Source organism: Lithobates pipiens, unplaced genomic scaffold, assembly GCF_037356315.1.
Source record: "Lithobates pipiens isolate NorthernLeopardFrog02 unplaced genomic scaffold, aLitPip1_a1.2 Scaffold_48, whole genome shotgun sequence".
NCBI classification, from domain to species: Eukaryota; Metazoa; Chordata; class Amphibia; order Anura; family Ranidae; genus Lithobates; species Lithobates pipiens.
The window spans coordinates 5,693,944-5,717,122 of record NW_027507872.1 but is presented as its reverse complement, the minus strand read 5'-3'; the positions used below and the strand labels follow the sequence as shown (position 1 = coordinate 5,717,122).

The 23,179-nt window shown below is 46.0% G+C and overlaps 1 protein-coding gene across 2 annotated transcripts in view; it reads right to left on the bottom strand.

The window, feature by feature from the left end:
* Positions 1–23,179, bottom strand: part of PPFIA3 (PPFI scaffold protein A3) — a gene marked incomplete at its 3' end in the record, with an annotated part of 942,579 nt that overhangs the window by 262,501 nt on the left and 656,899 nt on the right. For both annotated transcript variants that reach the window (XM_077467171.1, XM_077467170.1), the window contains 1 exon segment: positions 11,358–11,441. In XM_077467171.1, the coding sequence (XP_077323297.1) occupies positions 11,358–11,441 (84 nt within the window).

Below are 23,179 nucleotides of genomic sequence, written 5' to 3'. Positions count from 1 at the left end.
GGGGGAAAGGATTAAAAAACAACCATGGGTATGCCTGTTCCATGACACAGACAAGAGAGTGGCCCAGTATAAATTAAATGTAACTCCATACTTGTTGAATGCAGCCAAGGCCCTTATTCCACTCCTCTGGAAAACAAAGGAAGTACCAACCATGAAAGAGTGGATAGGCAGGGTAGAGTGGATAAGAACTATAGAGGAGTCTATACATATGACACAAGATACAGGGGCGAAGTATCAAAGGATATGGGGTCAATGGCTGGCATTCAGGAAAACAGAGAGATATCTATGCTTAATGGAGAGATAAGGATGATAGAGGAGAAGGAGGTGAGCGATGGGGGGGGGGGGGGTTCTTTTTCTCTTTCCCCTCCCTTTTTTTTTCTCTTTTGGAAGGGGGGGGGGGTGTGACTTGGGAGGGTCAAGGCAAAAGCTGTAATAAATGAAATGCTATTTATACCTGGAAAATGTTTTTTGATTAAAATAGAATGTCTGTATAACTGTACAAAAAAAATGAAAATAAAGAATATATAAAGAAAAAAAAAAGTATTGCTTGTTTAATTATACATTTATACTTCTCTTGATAGAAATATATCAGCAAGCACTTATCCAACCCCAGAAGAAGGAAGTAGATATTCTACAAAAAATCCCATTTTCTCTTATATTCACCGACCGTCACAGCTCCTCTCTGTAACTAAATGGAACGTCCCCAAGCAGTGCCAAACGAGAGGTGGGAAAAACAGCATAAAAACTTCATCCATCATGGCAAGTGGGAACTAGTGAAACTAAACCCACAAAAAAACAGCAGTGTGTGGAAAAACACCACTATATAACCGAGTATCCTCAACAGGAGTGATCCCCAAGACCGCAACATTGCGGAAGTAATGCAACAGTGCATTAACCAAAACAGTACTGCGTTTTTTTCGAAAAACCAGGAAAAAATTCAATTGCAACTACACGGCCTTCTGCAAAACTTTGCAGCCAAAACAGGCATCAGCCGATGCACTGACGTCTATCTTGTAGAACTTGGTAAACGTATGGACAGACGACCAGGTCGCCGCCTTACACACCAGAGCGACAGGCGCTTGGTGTCGGAAGGTCCAAGATGTTTCCGATTGCTCTTGTAGAGTGGGCTGTGACTGGAAATAGAGGCACCTGCCCCTTCAAGGCGTAGGCTTGGACTACAATCTGTCTGATCCACCTAGAAATGGTGGCCAATGAGACCGCCATGCCCTTCTTAGGACCAGCCACCGAAACAAACAGTGAGTCTGACTTCCGAAAGGAAGCCCTGGCAGACAAGTACACCTTCAGAGCCCTAACCACATCTAGAGCGTGAAGGGCCACCTCCTTGGGGTGCTTCGGCTTAGGACACAATGATGGTAATACAATATCCTCATTGATATGAAAGGCCGAAACCACCTTTGGTAGAAAGGACGGTTGCTGACGCAACACCACCTTATCCCTGTGGATGACCAGATAAGGCGACTTGCAGGACAAGGCCGCCAGTTCCGAAACCCTCCTGGCCGATGTGATGGCCACTAGAAAGACCACCTTCTGTGAAAGGGTCAGCAGAGGAATCTCCCTGATATTCTCAAATGGCGGCTTCTGAAGCGCTGACAACACCAGGTTCAAATCCCACGGAGGTAACAGAGGACGCACCGGAGGGACTACATGTCGCAACCCCTGCACAAAGGTACTCACTAATGAGTGAGATGCCAGGGGTCTTTGAAAAAAGACAGCCAGAGCTGAAATCTGCCCCTTGATGGTGCTCAACGCCAACCTCTGGTCTACACCTTGCTGAAGAAACAGCAGGATCCTGGATATAGAGAAGGAGCGCGGATACCACCCCTTCTCCTCACACATAGAGATGTAGGCCTTCCAAGTATGATGGTATATCTTCCAGGAAGAAGATTTCCACGCCCTCAGCATAGTTGGAATCACCAAGTCTGACAGACCCCGGTTCCTCAATACCTGGCTTTCAATAGCTAGGCTGTTAAAGCCAGCGATGGTAAAGCAGGGTGAAGGATTGGAACTTGGGATAGGAGGTCCGCAGTCGTCAGGGAGCGTTTGCCACCAGGCGCACCAGGTCTGCGTACCCGGCCCGCTGAGGCCAATCTGGGGCAATCAGGAGTACTGGAATCCCCTCAGCTTCCACTCTGCGAAGCAGACGTGGCAACAGTTTCGCGGAGGAAAGGCGTAGATCAGCTGGTACTGATCCCACGGAGCCACCAGCACGTCTGCCGCATCTGCCCACGGATCTCTTGTCCTGGACATGAATCTCAGCACCTTCCGATTGAGCCGGGAGGCCAACAGATCCACATCTGGTGTGTCCCACTTCAGGCACAGCAGCCTGAATATCTCCGGATGCAATGCACATTCTCCTGGGTCCAGTATCTGTCGACTCAGATAGTCCGCCTGCCAATTTTCCACCCCCGGGATGTAAATGGCCGACAGGGCCGAAACGTGTCGCTCTGCCCACCAAAGTATGTGAGCGACCTCCTGAGCAGCGGCTGAGCTTCTTGTTCCCCCTTGGTGATTTATGTACGCCACAGCCGTGGCGTTGTCTGACACGTCCACCACGTGTGGAGGCACAGTCTGATCGCTCTCAATTCGAGCAGATTGATCATCAACTTGGATTTTTCTGTCGACCAGAGGTCCTGAGCCAACTGAATCCCCATCACTCCACCCCAGCTGGACAGACTGGTGTCCGTAGTGACCACCGGCCATTTCAGAGGAAGGAACGATTTTCTGGACTGAATCACCGGGGACCTCAACCACCAGATCAGGGAGTCCCTGACTGGCTGGCTCACCTAGATCTGCCGATCCAGGGACAACAGAGATTTGTTCCATTATGTCAAGATCTCCTTCTGCAGGACTCTGGTGTGGAACTGGGCATAAGGTACTGCCTCGAAGGAGGCTACCATGAGCCCCAGCACCCGCATGCAAAAGCGGAGTGATGACCACTTGAGGTTCATCAGTAGTTTGACCGCAGATCTGAGAGTCAGAAATTTGTCTGAGGGGAGAAAAACCCTTGCTTCCCTGGAGTCTAATAGTAACCCCAGGTACTCCAGACGCTGAGTCGGTACCACCACCGACTTCTTTAGGTTCAACAGCCACCCAAATGCTTGCAGGGACTGCAAGGTGATCGCCACATCCTCCTCTAATTCTGAGGTGGAAGATGCTCTCAGGAGGAGATCATCTAGGTAATCCACGATCACGATCCCGCGTTGTCTCAACAACGCCAACACTGGTGCCAGTACTTTGGTAAAGACTCGGGGGGTTGATGCCAGGCCAAAAGGAAGAGCCACAAACTGGTAGTGGGCTTCCCCGACTGCCAAACGCAGAAACTTTTGAGGCCGAAGGCATATTGGTATGTGCAGGTAGGCATCATGAATGTCCAAGGATGCCAGGAAGTCCCCTTGATGGAGTACAGCGACTACTGAGCGAACTGATTCCATTCTGAACCTCTGCACCTTTACAAAGTGATTTAGGGCTTTTAGGTCCAATATTGGACGTACCCCTTCCTTCTTGGGAACCACAAACTTTGAGTAGAACCCCTGGAAGCGTTCCGATTCTGGGACCGGTACAATCACCCCCTGATTCAGCAAGTCCCTCACTGCCCCCAACAGGGCCTCCCGGTGAACCGGGGATACGTGTCTGCTGGAGGGGAAGAATCTGTTTGGTGGCCAAGAGAGAAACTCTATCTTTTAACCTGTGGAAATCAGATCGCAGACCCATTGGTCTGATAACCGGAAGGTCCAATGGGCTGCAAACTCCCGAAGACGACCCCCCACCCGAGACATCGGTGGGGGCAAACCTTCAGGCGATAGAAATTTTGTTCGCAGGCTTGTTAGGCTTGCGGTTCCAGGGACGCTTCTGACCGTCCGTGGGCGTCCTGTCGGGCTGGGGGCGTTTTGCCGAAGCACCGGCCAGATGAAAAAGCCGATTGTGAGTGGAAAAGGAGGGCCCTTGCCTGCAGCGTGGCTCCTCAGCCTTCCTGGCCTGTGGGAGTAGTGTGCTCTTACCACCCGTGGCATTTTTAATAATGTCATCCAGCGAGGTTCCAAAGAGTCGTTCGCCAAGGAAGGGAAGATCCGTCAGGGCTTTCTTGGATGCCTGGTCAGCAGACCAGCATTTCAGCCAAATGAGGCACCTCAGCACCACGGCTGACACTGAGGCCCTGGATAGCAGAGGGAGAGCATCCAGGGCCGCGTCACATACATACTTAAGGCCATGCACTAGTTGGTCTGCTAGTTCCACGCAGACAGGGGAGGCATTCTGCTTTCCCAATTCGTGGTGCAAAAGTTTTGCCCACTCAGTCAGTGTCTTCAACACCAGTGTGGATGCCAGTACAGGTCGCACAGCTGACCCCACAACCGTAAACAAGGAAAGAGCCACTGCTTCGACCTTCCTGTCCGTGGGATCCTTGAATGCAAGAGTCCCCTCAACCGGGATCGTGGTTACCTTATTTAACCTAGATACTGAGGGGTCCATGACAGGAGGGGCAGGCCACTTTTTGAGAAGGCTTTCCTCAAAGGGGTAACGCACCGCCAAATTTTATGGGGACCAAAAAGGTCCATTGCGGGTGACCCCATTCCCTGTAGATGAATTTGTCAAAATAAGTCAAATACGACACCTTAGGTGAACGTGCTGGCTTGCGGGACCCAAAAGGGACCGGTACATCAGCAGAGGAATCCGCTGGCTCCTGAATCTTCAGGGTATCACGCACAGCTGTGATAAGTGCTTCAACAAGTGCCTTGCCCGGACCCGGACGGCGAATCATCCTCACTGTCCGAACGGTTCTGGTCAGCCACGTCTGATAGGTCAGAGCAGGGCCCGAGTCTGCATCAAAGCTCTCCCCAGAGGACAGGGGTGGCAGGGGCCTCTTACGTGCACCTTTCCTGCCACGTGCCGCCTCTATCTTAGCAACATAGGAGTCAAGGACCGCCGTCAGGGTGTCCATGCGCACCGTGATATCCGCAGGTGACCCGGTTGCTATAGCCTGGATTTCCGGGGGAAGAAACACCAGTTTCTGAAGCCATGCTGACCCTAGCCTGTCTGCCACCTGCAAGGAGAATTAGGACAGTAAGGTCCCATCCTCCTGCTGCCGCCGCGTGGGGGGTTACTTAGAGCTAGACTCACCACCCTGGGGCATTCTGTGACAGTCACAGCAGTGCCTGTAGTCCCTAGGAGGTTCCCAGTTGCAGAGAGGAGAAAACTGTGTCAGCAGCAGTGGTGAAACGATCTGCAGAGCAGCTTCAGCGTTCAGCAAAGAGCCATCCAGCGTCCTGCACATGCACAGAATACAGGAAGCAGCAAGAGAAAGCACATGTAATGCTGCCACAAGAGGCCAGCGGTGAAAAAAGCGCTCAGGCTTTAAGAAAATGGCCGCCAATGTAATCAATAGGAATCCTAAAGAAATGGGTGCAGAAGCTCACCAGTGAAATTTATAACTTTCCCAAATCCAAGATGGCCGCCGGAACAGCGCCATGCGGTGACAGAGCAAAAAATAAAAACGTGCTGCCTGCTAACAGTCAGAACAACCTCCATAAACATATTTTGGGACCCCCAGACCTGGACCAGGACCAACGCCAGCCGCACAGACCCCAATAGGTGAGAAACAGCGACCCACACACTGCCCGCAGCGCATGCAGCCACTCCCCTCAGAGGGGGGAAGGAGGGGTGATGGGGACTTGGGAGAGAAGATAGGGAGGTGAGGTGGCCCCCGAATTGATGCCCCAGGGAATGCCCAGCTGCTCACCCCACCGAAGCAGGGAGAGCCGTATTTACCAGTCCTGAAGAGCTGGGAGACATTCCATCCTGCACAGTTACAGGGTGGCTGCTGGCCTCGGTATACTGTGATCCAGACATCAGTAGACCAGTCATATGCATACACCAGAGCATTGAAGCTCACCGACCACCTCTGGAGCGGAGGCATGTCGTGGCCTGCCGAGCCTTAGCTGCGGCCTGCTCACGCTCGATGGCCGGACTGGGGAGACTACAAGGATATCATTAACCAGCCTGTCACCCAGCCGGCAGTTGATAGAAGATCACAGGATCTTTCAGCTTGCGCAAAAAGCAGCAAACCTGCAGCAAAAATATGGACCAAGAGGCCCGCAGGGTTTCCTAGATCATTCTCCTTGCTAGGCAAAATAAAAACTGAAGCTGCTAGGAGCAGTGGGAAGGGTTGATAGCATGGGGCCCGCCCCCTGGGGTGGGATTAAAGTTCTGTGTATTGTGTAACAATTTTGCCTAGTTTCTCCTTATGGCAGGCTATACAACCATTTCGTTACAGAGAGGAGCTGTGTCGGTCGGTGGATATAAGAAAAAATTCTTTCCATTTAAAGTCCAAGTATGCATTGTACACTGCAGTATTGAGCAAACTACAGGATTCAGCATTTCTATATTGATATCTCAGTTCTACTTTATGCTTTTAGATGTCCATATTGTTATGTATCCAATAAATGTATATGTTTTTATACTTTTTGTATTTTTCTGATTATCCTGTGTATGGTCTCTTGTCCGTACTATCCCTTGGGGCATTCTCCTATTTCCAATATTTTTCTGGGATGAGGAGAGGACCTTCAGGAACAACTTCTAGATAGTTTCTTCATTATTATTGTTCATGGATAAGTCTCTATGAACTTGCCACATCTTACCACTGGGATTTTTGCCCATTCCTCCTGGCAAAACTGCTCCAGCTCCTTCACGTTGGATGGTTTGCACTTGTGAACAGCAATCTTTAAGTCTGACCACAGATTTTCTATTGGATTGAGGTCTGGGCTTTGACTAGGCCATCCCAACACATTTACATGTTTCCCCTTAAACCACTCAAGTGTTGCTTCAGCAGTGTGTTTGGGGTCATTGTCCTGATGGAAGGTGAACCTCCGTCCTAGCCTCAAATCACACACAGAGTGGTACAGGTTTTGCTCAAGAATATCCCTGTATTTAGCACCATCTATCTTTCCCTCAACTCTGACCAGTTTCCCAGTCCCGACTGCTGGAAAACATCCCCACAGCATGATGCTGCCACCACCATGTTTCACTGTGGGTGTTCTTTGGGTGATGTGATGTGTTGGATTTGCGTCAGACATAGCATTTCCTTTGATGGCCAAAAAGTTCAATTTTGGTCTCATCAGACCAGAGCACCTTCCTCCATACATTTTGTGAGTCTCCCACATGCCTTTTCGCAAACTCAAAACGTGCCATTTTGTTTTTTGCTGAAAGTAATGGCTTTCTTCTGGCCACTCTGCCATAAAGCCCAACTCTATAGACTTTATTGTCATGCTATGTACAGATACTCCAGTATCTGCTGTGGAAACCTGCAGCTCCTCCAGGGTTACCTTAGATCTCTGTGCTTCCTCTCTGATTAATGTCCTCCTTGCCGGTGCGTGAGTTTTTGTGTGGGGCCGTCTCTTGGCAGATTTGCTGTTGTGCCATGTTCTTTCCATTTGGTTATGATAGATTTGATGCTCCTAAGGATCATCAAAGATTTGGATATTTTTGACTTTTACTTCTCAACAACATTGTCCCTTATACGTGTTTGGAGAGTTCCTTAGTCTTCATGGCAGAAAAATAGCTTTATGTATATATTTTTTATAATTTTACTTCACCAACTTAGACTATTGTGTTCTGATCCATCACATACAATTCAGATAAAAAAAAAAAAAAAAAAAACATTGAACTAAAGGCTGTAATGTAACAAAATAGGTAAAAAGCCAAGGGGGTGAATACTTTTGCAAGGGACTGTATATTTATAATTTCTTGTTGTTTTTGTTCGTTTTCGATTTTTCATGTTTTTTTTTGTTACATATAAACATTATGTTGAAGAAACTCCATTGTATTGGCGTGAGCACTCCCACAGTTTAGATTTGGGATCCCTCAGCTCTATGTGGTGTTTGTGTTTGCACCTGGCACAGAAAGGCCCCGGCAATGTTGCTTGGGGCCTTTCCTAATTCTCCAGTATGCTTGGAGAGCTGGGAGATATCCCTAGGCTCCCAAGCACTGTAGATATTCTATGATGGTGGCCTGTTGTCTCCAATATGGCTGCATACTGGTCTCCGGATGTTGTCATTGCAGATATAATGCAGCGACGGATTAAGTCATCACGATGCACATGCACATTATATTGGAACGCCGGAGATCGCACCAGACACCATTCCTCCTTTTGGCATCTGTGATTAAGAACAGGATTTTTCTGTGGGGGAGGCTTGGACTGTACATACCAGCACCACTTACCTGTAAGTACTTTTGCTCGGTCTCTCTGGACAATGCCCCTTTGAGGGCCAAACACATGGGGAGGGACATGAATAGATATATTTTTTGATACTCAGTGTTATTTTTTCCCTTTAGCATCGGGGTCTAATTCTTGGACATTCGCCAGTGGTCTTTGTACAACATAAACTGCGACATAGCTGATATATGGGACATGGGACATATGAGAAGTACCCTTTTGAGCTATGGAAGTTCTCTAGCCAAAGAGAGCGTATGATGTGAATATTTTTGAATGCATAATAATGGATATTATTTATATGTCAACAGCATATCAATTCTTAAAGTGATATTACTTTTCATAACCCGTTGGATACCCCCAGCTACTGGACATTTCCATCAGCTCACCATCATGGTGGAAATCATAAGCAAATAGCTGGGGAATACCACTTCCATGCATCTCAAATATACTGTTTTGTTGCAAGCACGTTGTCATATGTCATGATCATTTTGTAATCTTTTTGAAAAATTATGGACTGTTTTTATATTACAATTTTAAACCCACTTTAATAAAATATAGTTTTTTATATAAAAATATTTTTTGAATTGCCTTAAAAATCCCAAGAATGAGGACATGTTTTGCAATAAGGCACTGAATATCCCTGTACAGGATGTGCCTCATTTCAAGGATTCCAAATATAAACTATTGGACGATTTTCTTTTTAAAAACCTTGTTTTTACCTGCTCTCCCTGCCAAGCAACATGCACCTTTGCTCTGATGCAAAATCTGTTTCCCTCCAAATGAATCATCTGTTTGTGGAATATTTGGTCTTGATACCCAGTAATAGGTTAGTAGATCCCACCTCTATTATTTCTAGAATGAATCTCCTATCTGTGAACATGTGGAAGACTCCTGGGGTAAAATGCTGGACTGTGGAACAAGTATTAAACAGCATTTTCTTTGCATATTCTTTAAAGGGACATCATCTTTTTGAAGCTGCCTGGGACACCCACATCAAGGATAGAAGCATTTATCTGCAGCAGCAGAAGAAGCCTAGACCTCAAACAGGAAAAAAATAATCACTCTCTCTGATGCCAAAAACATTTCCTTTTATTACTCCCAGGCCTCAAACTCTAAAACAAAGCCCAAGCTAGCTGCCAAACCTTGAGCTTTCAGATCCCACAAACCTAGTGACAAATCATTTTTGGCAAGGTCCCTAAGTCCCCTCCGTGGTTCATGCATTCCAAACTGACTTTGTTACTGCACAGATTACCAGATCACCATGCAGCACTTGCAGATCTTTTGGATCAAGATTTTGTCACTCTAGTTCCTACAGTGAAAATGTTTAGGGGTTCTACTTCAACTTTTTCCAAATACAAAGGGGGCATCTGCCGCTTCTTGTATTTAAAGGCCTTGAATGTTTTTAATTTTGGAATTTCTGCATGGAATCAATCAGGTCTGTAATAGCTTTCCTTTCTTTGGGAAGATGTCCTGGCCTCTGTGGACATTAAGCATGTATACAACAAACCCAAAAAGACTTTATGAATATTTTAATAATGATATCTATAACATTAGACTGTGTCTAAACAAGCAGTTCTGGGGCTCAGCTGGCCACATAGGCATAAAGCAATGCATTATGTTATGATGAGGCTTAAGCTAATCGTTTAGAGTTCTGATGAACAACACAACATTCCTTCTGATGTCTCAACAAATCAAAGCCCAACTCTGGCCAAATAGTTTTGTTTTAGATTTGGTGGAGAATACTTTCGGTTTCCCTGTTCCAAAGAGAACCTGGAAGTGACGTCAGCAGCTCCTCACGGGCCGAGTGGAGCTGTTTGTAAGGTATATGTGAGGCCGAATTTGATGGAGCACAGTGAGGCTGCATATGATGGGGCACAATGAGGCTGCATATGTTGGGACACAATGAGGCTGCATTTGATGGGGCACAGTGAGGCTGCATTTGATGGGGCACAGTGAGGCTGCATATGATGGGGCATAGTGAGGCTGCATATGATGGGGCATAGTGAGGCTGCATATGATGGGGCGCAAGTGGCTGCATAAGATGGGCAAAGTGGCTGCATAAGATGGGCCCAGTAGCTGTATTTGATGGGTCACAGTTGGAGCATTTGATATGACACAATGGCTGCGTTTGATGGGCACAGTGGCTGCGTTTGATGGCACAGTGAGGCTGAAATTGATGTTTTTTTTTTCAAAAAAAATCAGTTTGTTTGCGCCCCCCCCCCCCCCCCCAAAAGAAAAAAACAATTTGAGCACCAGCTGCCACTGCCAATAAGGACACAACAATAAAACCTTACAACATAACATTTTTTCTGAGGTCAAGGGACACAGTGAAGCTGAATTTGATGCAGCTCCTCCCTTCTTTTTTGTTAGACATGTCTATGCTGGGGATTTTTACTTATTGAACAACTGGCAACTAGTTAAAACTATCTAGCAAAGGTGGAGTTTAACCACTAGGTGGTACTAAACACCACTTTTGCAAGAGAGCTTTAGTTAAAGTGGTTGTAAACCCTTACAGACCACTTTTACCTACAGGTAAGCCTAGATTAAGGCTTACCTATAGGTGCAAGAAATATCTCCTAAACCTACACGGTTTAAGAAATATTTGCAAAAGACAGACACCGCTGTCTACGGCCCATGTGTTGTAGACAGCACTGAGTATGCCGCTGCTAACGGCGATCATGCATGCGTGGGAGTGATGTCATTGAGGCTCCGGTCAATCTCAGCGCTGGAGCCACGATACCCGGAAGGAAGATGGACGCTTCGTGGAGGAGGGGACAGTGGCTCCTGTGTCAGGTAAGTGTGATGCATTTACCTCCTTCTTAATGGCCAGCAGTTCAAGTAGTGAACAAACAAAAGTTTCAAACACACTTACCAGCTTGTCGACAGAAGAAAAAAAAATTGACTTTTCCAACAATCTACATTAAAAGTAAAAAAATAAAAAAATAAAATAAAAACAGAGGTTTTAGTTTTGTAAATCTTTCTTTTTGACACGGCTAGGATTTTGCCAGTGACCATAAAAACCTGCACATTCAATGACTGAAACTTTCCTTCATTGAAATTGAAAATAGAGAATTGGAATTGAAATAGAGAAATAAAAATTTCAACTTGTAACTCTTGCTTTGCTACTCACTCTTTGCAGTTCTTGGTTCTTTTCTTCTAGCTGTGCTTCCAGCTGGCGGAGCCTCTCTTCAAAATTTCCATGCCGCTCTTCAGCCTTTAAGAAAAAGAAAGAACAATAGACATATTAGCTAGGAATTAATTAAATCTTAAAACTGCAAAGAAAAACTTCCAACAAACACAATTGTTAAAGACATCAAGAGCAGATTCTGCATCATATACACCAGTCAGTAAACATTTACATACTCCTAAAGCTAATGTATAGTGCTTTTGTAAATATTTTTTCGCTATTACATTCAAAAGTAAAAACACTATTGTACATTTTTTTGTTTTAATACAGGTAAGTATACAACCCAAATTCCATAAAAGTTGTGTAAAATCTATATAAAAACAGAATGCAATGATTTGTAAATCTCATAAACCCATGTTTTATTCACAATAGAAAACATATAAAATGTTTAACCACATCACGCTAAACGACATACCGGTACATCTGTACTTTGACACTAAATACTGGGATTATAGCAGCAGCTAGCTGCCATAACCCCGGTATTTTCTGGAACGCCGTGCCTTTCTCTTTAAGATAAAAGTGGTCTCCATGGCAGATTCGCTGTAAAATCACTTTTATTGGTGGCAGTACAGGTGCCCACGCCCCTTCCCAGTGGCGGAGGAGACGATCGCATCCTCTCCCGTGGATGCCTGGCTGCTGACTGAGGGGAAGATGGCCCCTGCTCGGCTCCATGGCATGGAGGGCAGAATTTTTTTTATTGCATTTTAGTGTAATCTAAGGTATTTTTCCCGTTCCGACGAGCTTGCACGCAGAAGCGAGCGCATACGTGAGTAGCGCCTGCATATGAAAAAAGGTGTTCAAACCACACATGTGAGGTATTGCTGTGATCAGACCAAGGGCATTAATTCTAGCCCTTCTCTGTAACTCAAAACTGGTAACCTGTAGAAATTTTTAAACATCACCTATTGAGATTTTTAATGGTAAATGTTTGCCGCCATTCTACGAACGGACGCAATTTTGAAGCGTGACAAGGTGGGCTAACTTTACTGTTGTCCTTACTTTGAATTTAAAAAAAGTGTGCTTGTAAGACCGCTGCTCAAATACGGTGTGACAAAGGATTGCAACAACTGCCATTTTATTCTCTAGGGTGTTAGAAAAAAATATATATAATGTTTGAGGGTTATAAGTCATTTTCTAGCAAAAAAAAAATAAGATTTTAACTTGTAAACAAGTGTAAAAAGAGGCTTGGTCCTTAAGTGGTTAAATTGAAAAAAAATATATAATTTTAGGAAATAATAGGGTCATTTTAAAATTGGTGGCAGCAACACGTCTCACCAAAGTTGGAACAGGGCAACAAAAAGCTTGTAAAGTACAACCCCAATTTCAAAAAAGTTGGGACAGGGCCATGTTTACCGCAGTGTAGTATACCCTCTTTAACAACATAGTTACATAGTAAGGTTGAATAAAGACACCAGTCCAACCTGAGTGAGGTGTCTACAATTGTCCCTATCCCTGTACATTGCACACTCACATCAGTCCCTACCCTCAAGGAGCCCACAATCCAAGGTCCCCATTCATATGCTAGGGCCAATTTTTTGGGACAGAAACCAAGTAGCCTACCTACATGTCTTTGGAGTGTAGGAGGAAACCCGACTACCCGGAGGAAACCCATACAGGCACAGGGAGAACATGCAAACTCCAGGCAGGTAGTGTTATGGTTGGGATTCGAACCAACAACCATTTTTACTGCAAGGTGAGAGTGCTAACCACTACACCACTGTGCCGCCCTAACACTCCATAAACGTCTGTGAACTGAGGAGTTCAGTTGCTGGAGTCTTGAAAGATTAATTCTTGCTTGTGATTACGCTGCTCTAAATCCTGAATATTTCTTTTAGCATTAATGGTGCCTTTCCAGGTGTGCAAGCTGCTCATTCCATATGCACTAATGCAAGGGTCTCCAAACTTTCTAAACAAAGGGCCAGTTTATTATCCTTCAGTCTTTAGGGGGGGGGCAGACTGTGGCTAGCGAGAGTAGAAATTTTCCTGGCATTAGCAGGAGTAAGCAACACCACAATTGGTATTAGAGGAAGGAATAGTGCCCTATCACTGGTATTATTGGGAGGAATAGTGCCCCATTGTTGGTGTCAGTCGAAGAAATGGTGCCCCATTGTTGGTGATGTCAGTTGGTAAAATAGTGTCTCGTATCACTGGAAGGAATAGTGCCCCAAAGGTCAGATAAAGGCAAGCAAAGGGCCGCAGTTTGGAGACCACCGCACTAATGCACCACCATACCATCAGAGATACAGGTTTTTGAAATGTTCTCTTTAGTCTGGAGGATGCAGAGCCCATGGTTGCCAGAAAGAATGTTACATATCGATTTGTCTGACCACAGAACAGATTTTCACTTTTCAACAGACCATTTCAAATATGCTTTGGCCCAGAAAAGACGTCAGTGTCTCTGGATCATGTTCAGATATGGCTTCTTCTTTGCATTATAGAGCTATAACTAGCATTTTTGTATGGCACAGTGAACTGTGTTCACAGACAGTGGTTTCTTTTTTTTTGTGTACAATTTGTATTAGATTATCATAATACAGAGTATAAGCCAGTCTACAATGAGAAGTATAGATCTGAGTAACTCTAAAACAAGGTAGCATTACAATGTACATGATAAGTAAAGGAGGAGTAAAGGGTGGGAAGGGAATGGGAGGAAGAGGGGAGGGGGGAAAAAAGGGTGAATTTTCCTGCAGATATTGTAAAGGTGAACTATTACAGAACATGAAAGGTATAACAGCAGCATATCAAATGGTGAAACCCTCAGGAGTGGAAGCATACTTGAGTATATTAGAGTAATGATTGTCATAAGTGGTAGAGAAAATAAAAATAAAAGTAATATTGATAAATGGAGTTGTCCGTCTTGGACTAGGGGGCTGTGGTCAGCGTATAGCACTAGAACAGTGGCCCAACGAGGGGGCTCAAAGCGACAGGGGGTTAGAAGGATTAGGCAGATCCCTTATTTTGAGTTTGCCCAAGGCATTGGGGATATCTCGTTTCAAGTACCGGTATATCGAAAGGGATGTATGATAGATGATATTTCTTCGGTAGTGAACGTATGTTCCATATATTTTCTCCATCTGGAAAGAAGCGAGTAGTAGAGTGGAAATTCAAGACTATGGTGTCCAGCCTCTCAAGATGGAACAGCGATCATATTGCTTGCTTCATGGCCTGTAGGGAAGGTGGCGATGGTTTGATTCAGTGGCACATGATCATTCTGCGAGTCGCCATTGACATATATGAGACCATTGTGTGAGAGTAGGTGGTCCTGTCCTTAGACATAAGAGTAGATCTTTGGGTAACTTTACCTTGCAGACCTTGAAGATATATGCGAGCACTGAGTCCCAAAACAGAGATTGCAGAGCATTCCCACAAATGGTGCAGCAGTGTAGGGTGGGATAGAGAGAACCAAGGGCATTGAGATTGGGTAGGTTCCGAGATGTTAGTGCGGAATGGATAATATGCTCTGTGAATAATTTTTTTTTTTTTATAAAATATTTTTTATTGAAAGGCTTGCATGGTGTACAGAGAAGGTAGACGGATGGTAACAATGGCAAACATACATGTGTCCATTTACAGTTCACATCATACAAATAGAGATGTACACTGTGACCCCCTGGGCACCAGAAGGTGACAAGCCCCTTTTTGTGATATAACAACAGTAGCATTTTTCAAAATATACAGAAAAAAAAAACAGGTAAATAACGGTGAATTTTAACACCGTATTTGAAAACAGCAGAAAAAGAAATATCCAATTACGCAATATTCCTAATGTTAGTCCATGGGGACCATTGGAAACAAAAACTTGAAAATTTTCCTTCCATACTGGCCAATAGCTGCTCATGCGTATACGTTTCATCAATCTTTCTGATTAATTCCCCCTTGCCAGGGGGGCAGGGGTTTTTCCAATATTTTGCTATCAATAGTCTGGCTGTAGATAGAATCTGGGTCACTATCATTCTCAAGGAAGGGGGGAACTGATCAATATTTAAGTTTAGCAACGCCAACTCTGGAGATCCCACACTTAGTATTCCAGTCACTTTAGAGACCAAGGAAAACACCCCTCTCCAGAAGCCTCTGAGGAGGGGGCATTCCCAAAGCATGTGGCACAAAGTACCGACTCTCCCACACCCTCTCCAGCAAGTATTTGGACCTCCCTGGGTAAATTTTGCCGTGATGTAAGGGGTATAGTACCACCGAAGTAGGATTTTTTGTGAGACTTCCCAATGCGTAACTGATCTGATGCATCCACTGTTACTTTTAATTGCATTCTTCCACTGATCGTCCGAGAACTTCGCAGAGAGCTCACTTTCCCATTTATGAAATGGGGGGGATTTCACAAAGCAGCTCTTGTTTTGTAGTAAGTTGTAAAATAAAGAGATACCCCCTTTAACTTTGGATACATCAGACCAGAACGCCCACGCTTGTCGCGGGATTGGAATAACCGAACCCTTGTGTTGAGACAGGAACGAGACTAATCGTCTATAAGTAAAATATTCCGACCTAGGTAATTCAAATTTATGCATAAGTGACTCGAAAGAGAGGGGTCTACCACCGACCAACAAATCTGAGATCAATGTAATACCCAACTTCCCTCAAGCCCCTAGATCCAGATCCGGGACGTGTGTGCATACGGACGAGAGGGGGATAGGGATGTCAATCGAGGGGTGGAGTAACGCCCCGTCTCTGACAAAGCCTCTCCACATGTCCACAACCAGTTGTACTATAGGGAAAGCTGAATTAAAGGTCTTGGTGGTTATGATAGATGCCAACAGTGTGGAGTATGGTGTACCAGGTAGAAGCCAAGAGCTCTCAATCGAGGCCCACTGCTTCTCCACCGGGGGGCATATCCAAAATTTTGTTTGGTCTAGTAGACTCGCTACGTAGTAGTCTTTTAAAACAGGTAGACCCATGCCGCCCACATCTTTCTTCCTGAGAAGATAAGAATATGGGCATCTGGGTTTTTTGTCCCCCCAAACGAATTTGTGTAGCTGTGATTGGGCTGAAGTGAAGAATGACCTGGGGATGGCGATTGGCAAGGCCCTAAAGTAGTACAGCAACTTTGGAAGAATCAGCATTTTATATGCCGCCAATCTACCCATCCACGATAAATAGAACCCCTTCAGCCTTATAAGTTCCTGTTGTATAGATGATATGAGGGGCGGAAAATTCACCTTGAAAGTGTTGGCACTAGGCGAAGTTAAATATATTCCCAAGTATTGAATGGGGTCAGCAGACCAAGGGTAAGGAAATCGCTTCGCCAGAAGCGATTTAGTTCGCTCAGGGACATTGACAGCTAAAATACTGGATTTTGAGGAGTTCACCTTATAGTATGATATTTTATTAAATTGTGCAAGGGTGTCATGTACTGCTTGTAGGGAGGAAGAGGGGTGTTTTAGGGTCAAAATAACGTCGTCAGCGAATAGCGTGATAGAATGTGTAAGTTTGGATGTCTGGATAACGGCTATTTGAGGATGCGTGCGTATCGTTTCGGCCAGAGGTTCCATCAAAAGGGCAAAGATCAGGGGCGACAGTGGGCACCCCTGACGAGTGCCATTTGTAATGTGGAAGGAGTCGGAGAACATACCTTCAGTATAAACCATGGCTGAGGGCTTGGAATATAAAGCAGAGATGGCTGAATTAATAGTACTGAAAATACCAAATTTATTGAGAACCTGACCCAGATACCCCCAGTGGACCCTATCAAAGGCCTTCTCTGCATCTAGAGTCAGAAGCAGAGAAGGGACACCTGATATTTCGGCTGCATGAATTAAATTTAGGATCCTCCTGGTTGCATCCGGCGCCTGCCGCCCAGGGACAAAGCCCACCTGATCGTTTTTAACCAGAGTGGAAAGAATATTTGATACCCGATTTGCCAAAATTTTTGCAAAGACCTTCAGGTCCACATTTAGTAAGGATATAGGCCTGAAGTTCTGAGGTTTATCTGGGGATTTACCCGGTTTTGGAAGTGTCACTATTGTGACGGAAACGAGGAGTCTACCGTGGCTTTCCTAAAGGTGTCAAGAAGGTACCCACCCAAAATTGGGTAGAATGCCTTATAATATTCCGCCGAGAAGCCGTCAGGGCCTGGGGATTTATTTGAAGGCATGGCCAAATTCGTTTTGGATAGCTCGCTCAAAGAAATTGGTACGTTTAAGATATCTAGTTGTGACTGGCTTATCTTAGGGAGAGAAATTTTCTCCAAAAATCCCTGTATCGCGGCAGGGGAGGGTTGAGGGATGGACTCGTCGTCCTTCAGATTGTAGAGAGCGTTATAGTAATCACGAAATGCGTTTGCAATATCTTTAGGATTGGATAGTTTAGAACCAGTTGCGGGGTGATAAATAAAAGGGATTTTCTGCTGAATCGACCTCTCTTTTATTTGCTTGGCTAGAAGTTTCCCCGCCCGGTTACCCTGTTGATAAGATCTCGCTTTCCAATTTGCTAGTAACCTAGTTTGACGTGAAATTAACAAGAGGCGTAGCTCGTGTCTCAAATTGTCTAACTGATTGCCTATAGAGGGGTCAGGGGAACGTTTGTTGGCTGAGTCCAAATGCTCTATTTGGGAGATGAGGGATTGCACCTTCAGGTTGGACTGTTTTCTGGCCGAGCTGCTAATTTTAATGAGGATGCCCCCTCACAAATGCCTTGTGAGAGTTCCAAAGAATAAAAGGATCTGTCACCGATGGGGCATTGAGCTCGAAAAAAACACGCAGTTCAGTTGCGATCTCTGCCTTAAATTTCGGGTGAGAAAATAAAAATGTGTAATTTTTCCACCTATTTGCCCTTGTTTCTGTACACCACCCCTCCACCTCAATAGATATCGGAGCGTGGTCTGACCACGTGATATTATGAAGAACTGACTTTTTGGAGTAAAAATTTGTCAAGCAGAAAAACATCAATTCTAGAATAAGATTTATGTACAGAGGAGTAATAGGAGTAATCACGTTCTGTGGAGTGCTGGCACCTCCATACATCAAACAGACTCTCTGAGGCCATGAAGCGCGCAAGGGAGACCCTGCCTCCCGTCCTGGAAGGGTTGGTAGAAACATCAAGAGAGTGGTTGGGGACAGCATTAAAGTCCCCGCACAGAATCAGATATCCCTTGCGCACTGCATTCACCTTTTTCCACACTTTACGTAAAAAAGAAAGCTGCCCGGTATTAGGCAGGTATACATTAATAAAGGTGTATGTACCGTTGTTAACTTCCCCTACCAAAATGATAAATCTACCAGATTGGTCAGATTCAACATGGATGCATTTAAATGAGATTGAATTACTTATCAAAATAGCTACTCCTCTATGTTTCTTTTGAGCATTAGAATAGTAAGCTGTAGGATAGTGGGAGCTTTGTAGTTGCGGATGCTTGGAGCTGCGGAAATGCGTTTCCTGTAAACACAGGACATCGCTCCGCAGATTCCTCGTCTCTCTCCAGAGCAGCCCCCGCTTCTGCGGGCTATTCAGCCCCCTGACATTGAATGAGGTAATCTTGAAACCCATTCTGCTGACCTCCGGTGACAGAGTCAGCACAACAGGTCAGATAGGCAATAACCAATAGCAAAATTAACAAACTGCACAATATTAGTGTTGGCCTGAGCCGGTGAGTTAACACCTGTCAAGGAAAAAAACAGTCAAACAAACAGAAAACAGACCAAAAAAAAAAGGGAAAGACAATCCGTCAAGGTAAGTGGTCCCCAGGATTAGTACTGCATATAGGTATATGAATGGTCCTTTGGCCTACTGTAGAGGCGTTGCTTTGGAGTGTTCCACGCTTTGTGCACCAGAAAGTACGCAATCGAAAACAGTCAAAAATGAAAAAAAAATAACAATAACAAGGAAAAACTGAAATAAAATCAGGCGATTCAAAGAATCTGTAGGGATAATACCCTTAATCAACAGAGGGCATATAAAGAGCTAGAGATTCCACCGAGTTCCGGAGCTCTAAACTGAAATACTGTAATGAGTACCTGGGTCATCACTTTGTGCCGGGTCTGGACCAGGTGGGGGAACCTGGGCGTGGGGATGAACCCGCAGAATGGGTATCTTCTTCCCTTGGAAAAATACGCCAGTCACTCAGAAGACGGATGCCCTCTGTCACTGACTTGATTGTGAAAGTCTTCCCTTCATAGGAAACCACCAGTTTAGCCGGGTATGCCCACTTGTAGGGGATACGATGATTCCTTAAGGGTTTTGTAATAGTCGCCATATTTCTTCGCCTTTGCATTGTAAAGGAAGATAGGTCAGGGAAGAAGGATAGACCTTGGGCTGATTCTGGTAAGTTTTCAGGGTTTCTGACTTGCAAAAGGAATTTGTCTTTGGTTTGAAAGAAGTGAATTCTGGCAATTGTATCTCTGGGCAAGTGATCCGGAATATGCTTGGGCTTGGGTAGCCTGTGGATCCGATCAATAGCTAGATCATACATAGAGGCATCAGGTAAAGCGTCCTGCAAAATTTTTTGGAAGTGAGCTTGCAACTCCGCTGGCTTAACTGCCTCTGGGATCCCGCGGATCTTTATATTGTTTCTCCTTGATCGGTCTTCAAGGTCAGCCAGTTTTTCTTTCATCAAAGTAAGCTCATCATCTCTCTCATTATGGGCATCGATGACTTCATTAATAGTCCCTGCAAATTCGCCCATTTTATGCTCTATATGTGAGACCCTGTCTCCCACCGCTTTGACCTCTGCTTTAAAACTGCTTGCAAGAGACAAAATGTCAGCATGTATGGTACTGCGAAGAGATACTAGCATATCCTTCAATGTGGTGTCAATCACAGGTTGGTTGCTAGTGGGGAATTCCAAGATGGAGTCCTGTAATTCCCTAGTGTCGTTTAGGGAAACATCACCAAAGTCCTCTTCCCTCCTCTCCTGTAAGTGGGGTTGCTTTGCCTTCACTGGGCTGGAGGTAGAGGACGCCGCTGGTGAGGTGAGCCTATCCCCCGGGGAAGTTCCCGAATGGGGCTGCCTGTGCTCAGTGTTAGGGGAGTGATCCTCTGCCTGTGTGCCACGTTCCCTGACATGCTGCTTACCGGCGCCATCTTGGGCCTGTGCATTGCGGGGCTGGTGGTAGAAGTCCGTCATCCTGCTCAGTCTCTTGGCTTCCTTTCTGCGGCGGGACATGATCACCTCGTTTGCCCGGTCCTGGAGAGGTAAGTTGTGCTGAGAAACGAGGCCCAGGTATGCGGTAATAAGCTCCGGAATGTTGCGGTGGACAGAGCTCTCTAACTACGCGGCCATACTCCTCGGCTGCTGGCCACGCCCCCCTCTGTGAATAATTTTAAAGTGGGTTTCCCGCCATGCTTCTGATATAGTGAGTTTGTGAATGTGGCGATAACTTTGTAGGATCCTTTCCGGCAGTTCAGGGTCATTGAATATTGAGGACCATTTCTGGAAAGGGGTAAGGTGATATTTATCTGTTTGGTGTGTAATAAGGTGAGAGTACAGACTGGAAATAGAGTAATCATCTTTCTGGAGCACTACATAAAGCTAAGATTTTTGTAGGGGATCTGTTTGAGGTCTATGACAATTTTGTAAATAGCTGAGGAGCTGATGGGGGTGGAAAGCATGGGGTAGTGGCAAAGAGTATTCCCGTGAGCATCTTGATATGCTTTAAATTCACCCAGTCTACCACAATACAAAGGGGTAACAGTAGTGAGGCCATGTGTGCTTCACGCGTTGAAGGCCGTGTAGATAATGGAAGGGATGAACACGGGGTTTCCCTGGATGGTAAGATGGTGGTTATATTTGAGGGTAGCCCCAGCAGTCTCCGCTCCTCCCTCCAGGCAATTACTGTGTCTCTAATGAGGAATGTTTTAGCTAAGATGTAGAGGCAGAGCTTTTAGACCCCTTTCACACCACAATGCTGATAGCGTCGGCGGTAAAACGCCGCTATTTTTAGCAGCGTTTTACCGCGGGATTTGCGGTGGATTTCGGCCGCCAGCGGGGCGCTTTTACCCCCCGCTAGCGGCCGCGAAAGGGTTAAAACCGCCGGCAATACGCCGCAATAGTGGCGTTTTGCTGGCGGCATTACAGCGCTGCCCCATTGATTTCAATGGGGAGCAGCGGTGGAGGAGCGGTAAACACACCGCTCCTTCACTGCTCCAAAGAAGCTGCTGGCAGGACTTTTTTCTGACGTCCTGCCAGCGCACCGCTGTAGTGTGAAAGCCCTCAGGGCTTTCACACTGCACACAATGGTGAAGCTTCTTTAGGGCGGAGTGCAGGCGCTATTTCTAACGCTATAGCGCCTGCAAAAACGCCCTGGTGTGAAAGGGGTCTAAGAGTGGAATGGAGGATGGCTGGAATGGTGTGGGGGGAGACCAGAGCCCCCTCAAGCATATGGTTTGAATACCGAGATTTACACGACAGCCAGTTCAGACCTTGTCAAAGTAAACATGAGAGATTATAACAAACACAAGTTGGGTAAGCCTGCACCCCCCTCGGAATTGTGGAGACAACGTTTTCTCAAATCGCCTTTCAGGACAACTCCGGAGAGAGTGTAGCTCCACCTTCTTCTCAGGAAACTCATGCCAGCTTTCAAAAGCTCCTCCTCTTCCACCATGGGTTCAGTTATTGTGTTTCCTCCATGGTGGAAGTATGTGCCTGGAACCAGGGAAGCTACATGCTCTCCTGGGATGTGGAGCAGGCTTACCTTCATTTTGTTGCATTTGGCCAGCCAGCAGCCCTCCCAGGGGTGGGGGTTGACCTGGTATCTCCGGTCCCGTCATCTCAGGGGAGCGAGGACCTTCAAGGGGTCAGCGTCTTTGTGCCTGGAGTCCGCGGTGGTGATCAGAGAGGGCTCTGGTTGTAGCAGACGGGGGTCGCTGCAGGTCAGTGGCATATCCCCATATACGGATTCAGGTCCCGGCCAGCGAGAGCATTGTTTCCTCCGACACAAGGCATCCTGAGGGGGAGTGGTGCTGTGGCTCCAAGCGCCTGGAACGCAGGGACCAGGAGGCAGGTCAGGTGACCGGCACTTCTGTTCCCGGCCAGCGCTGATGACGCAGCAGCAAGGAAATGTAAAAGATCTGTGGAATTAATTCAGATGGCTGTTTCTCCTCAGCGGAATGGGCGAGAGCAAAACAGCAATGTCGGAGGCAGGTGCCCCTAGCACCGGTCAAGCCCAGGTAGGTGGGGTGCAGTGGTGCCTTTCTATGCTACCTTATGGGCTTTGTATGGAACGTTGTTTGTTCCTCCCTGTTGGTGGCCTGTCACTGCACGGTCAGAGGTGATGTCACTCGGACCCTGCAGCATGGTCTGGGTGTCTCACATGTATCTGAGGTGTTCGGTCTCTGCACAGGCTTGGTGGTGTTTTTTTAGCAGCCTGGGTACTAGGTGTAGTGTAAACTGTATGTCGTTTCAGGAAAAAAAACTTTAGGAAAACCTAAACCAAGCCACAGGAAATGTCCTTGCAAGAACCCTCTTAGAGACTCATGGCAGAAGGCGATGTGCAGAGTTTGTATCAAGGAGCTGGTGGAGGAGGAGATGTCCCAGCATTACAAGGACCTGTTTTCCTCGGTTAAAGAGCTTACAAACTCGTTGAGTTCCATCAGGTCCCTCCTGATACAAAACCCGTCAGTACAGGTTGAGCCTCAGAACCCACCATCTAGTCCAAAGGCATCCTCATCTAGACCAGTGGAGACTGAGGACTCAGGTGATGAAGGGGGGAGTACTCTTGTCTCCCTCAGAGATTCAGAGTAGATGATATATTGAGAGCAATCTACACTACTCTGGAAATCCAGGAGGAAAAAATACAATTGTCAATTCACAACAAAATGTA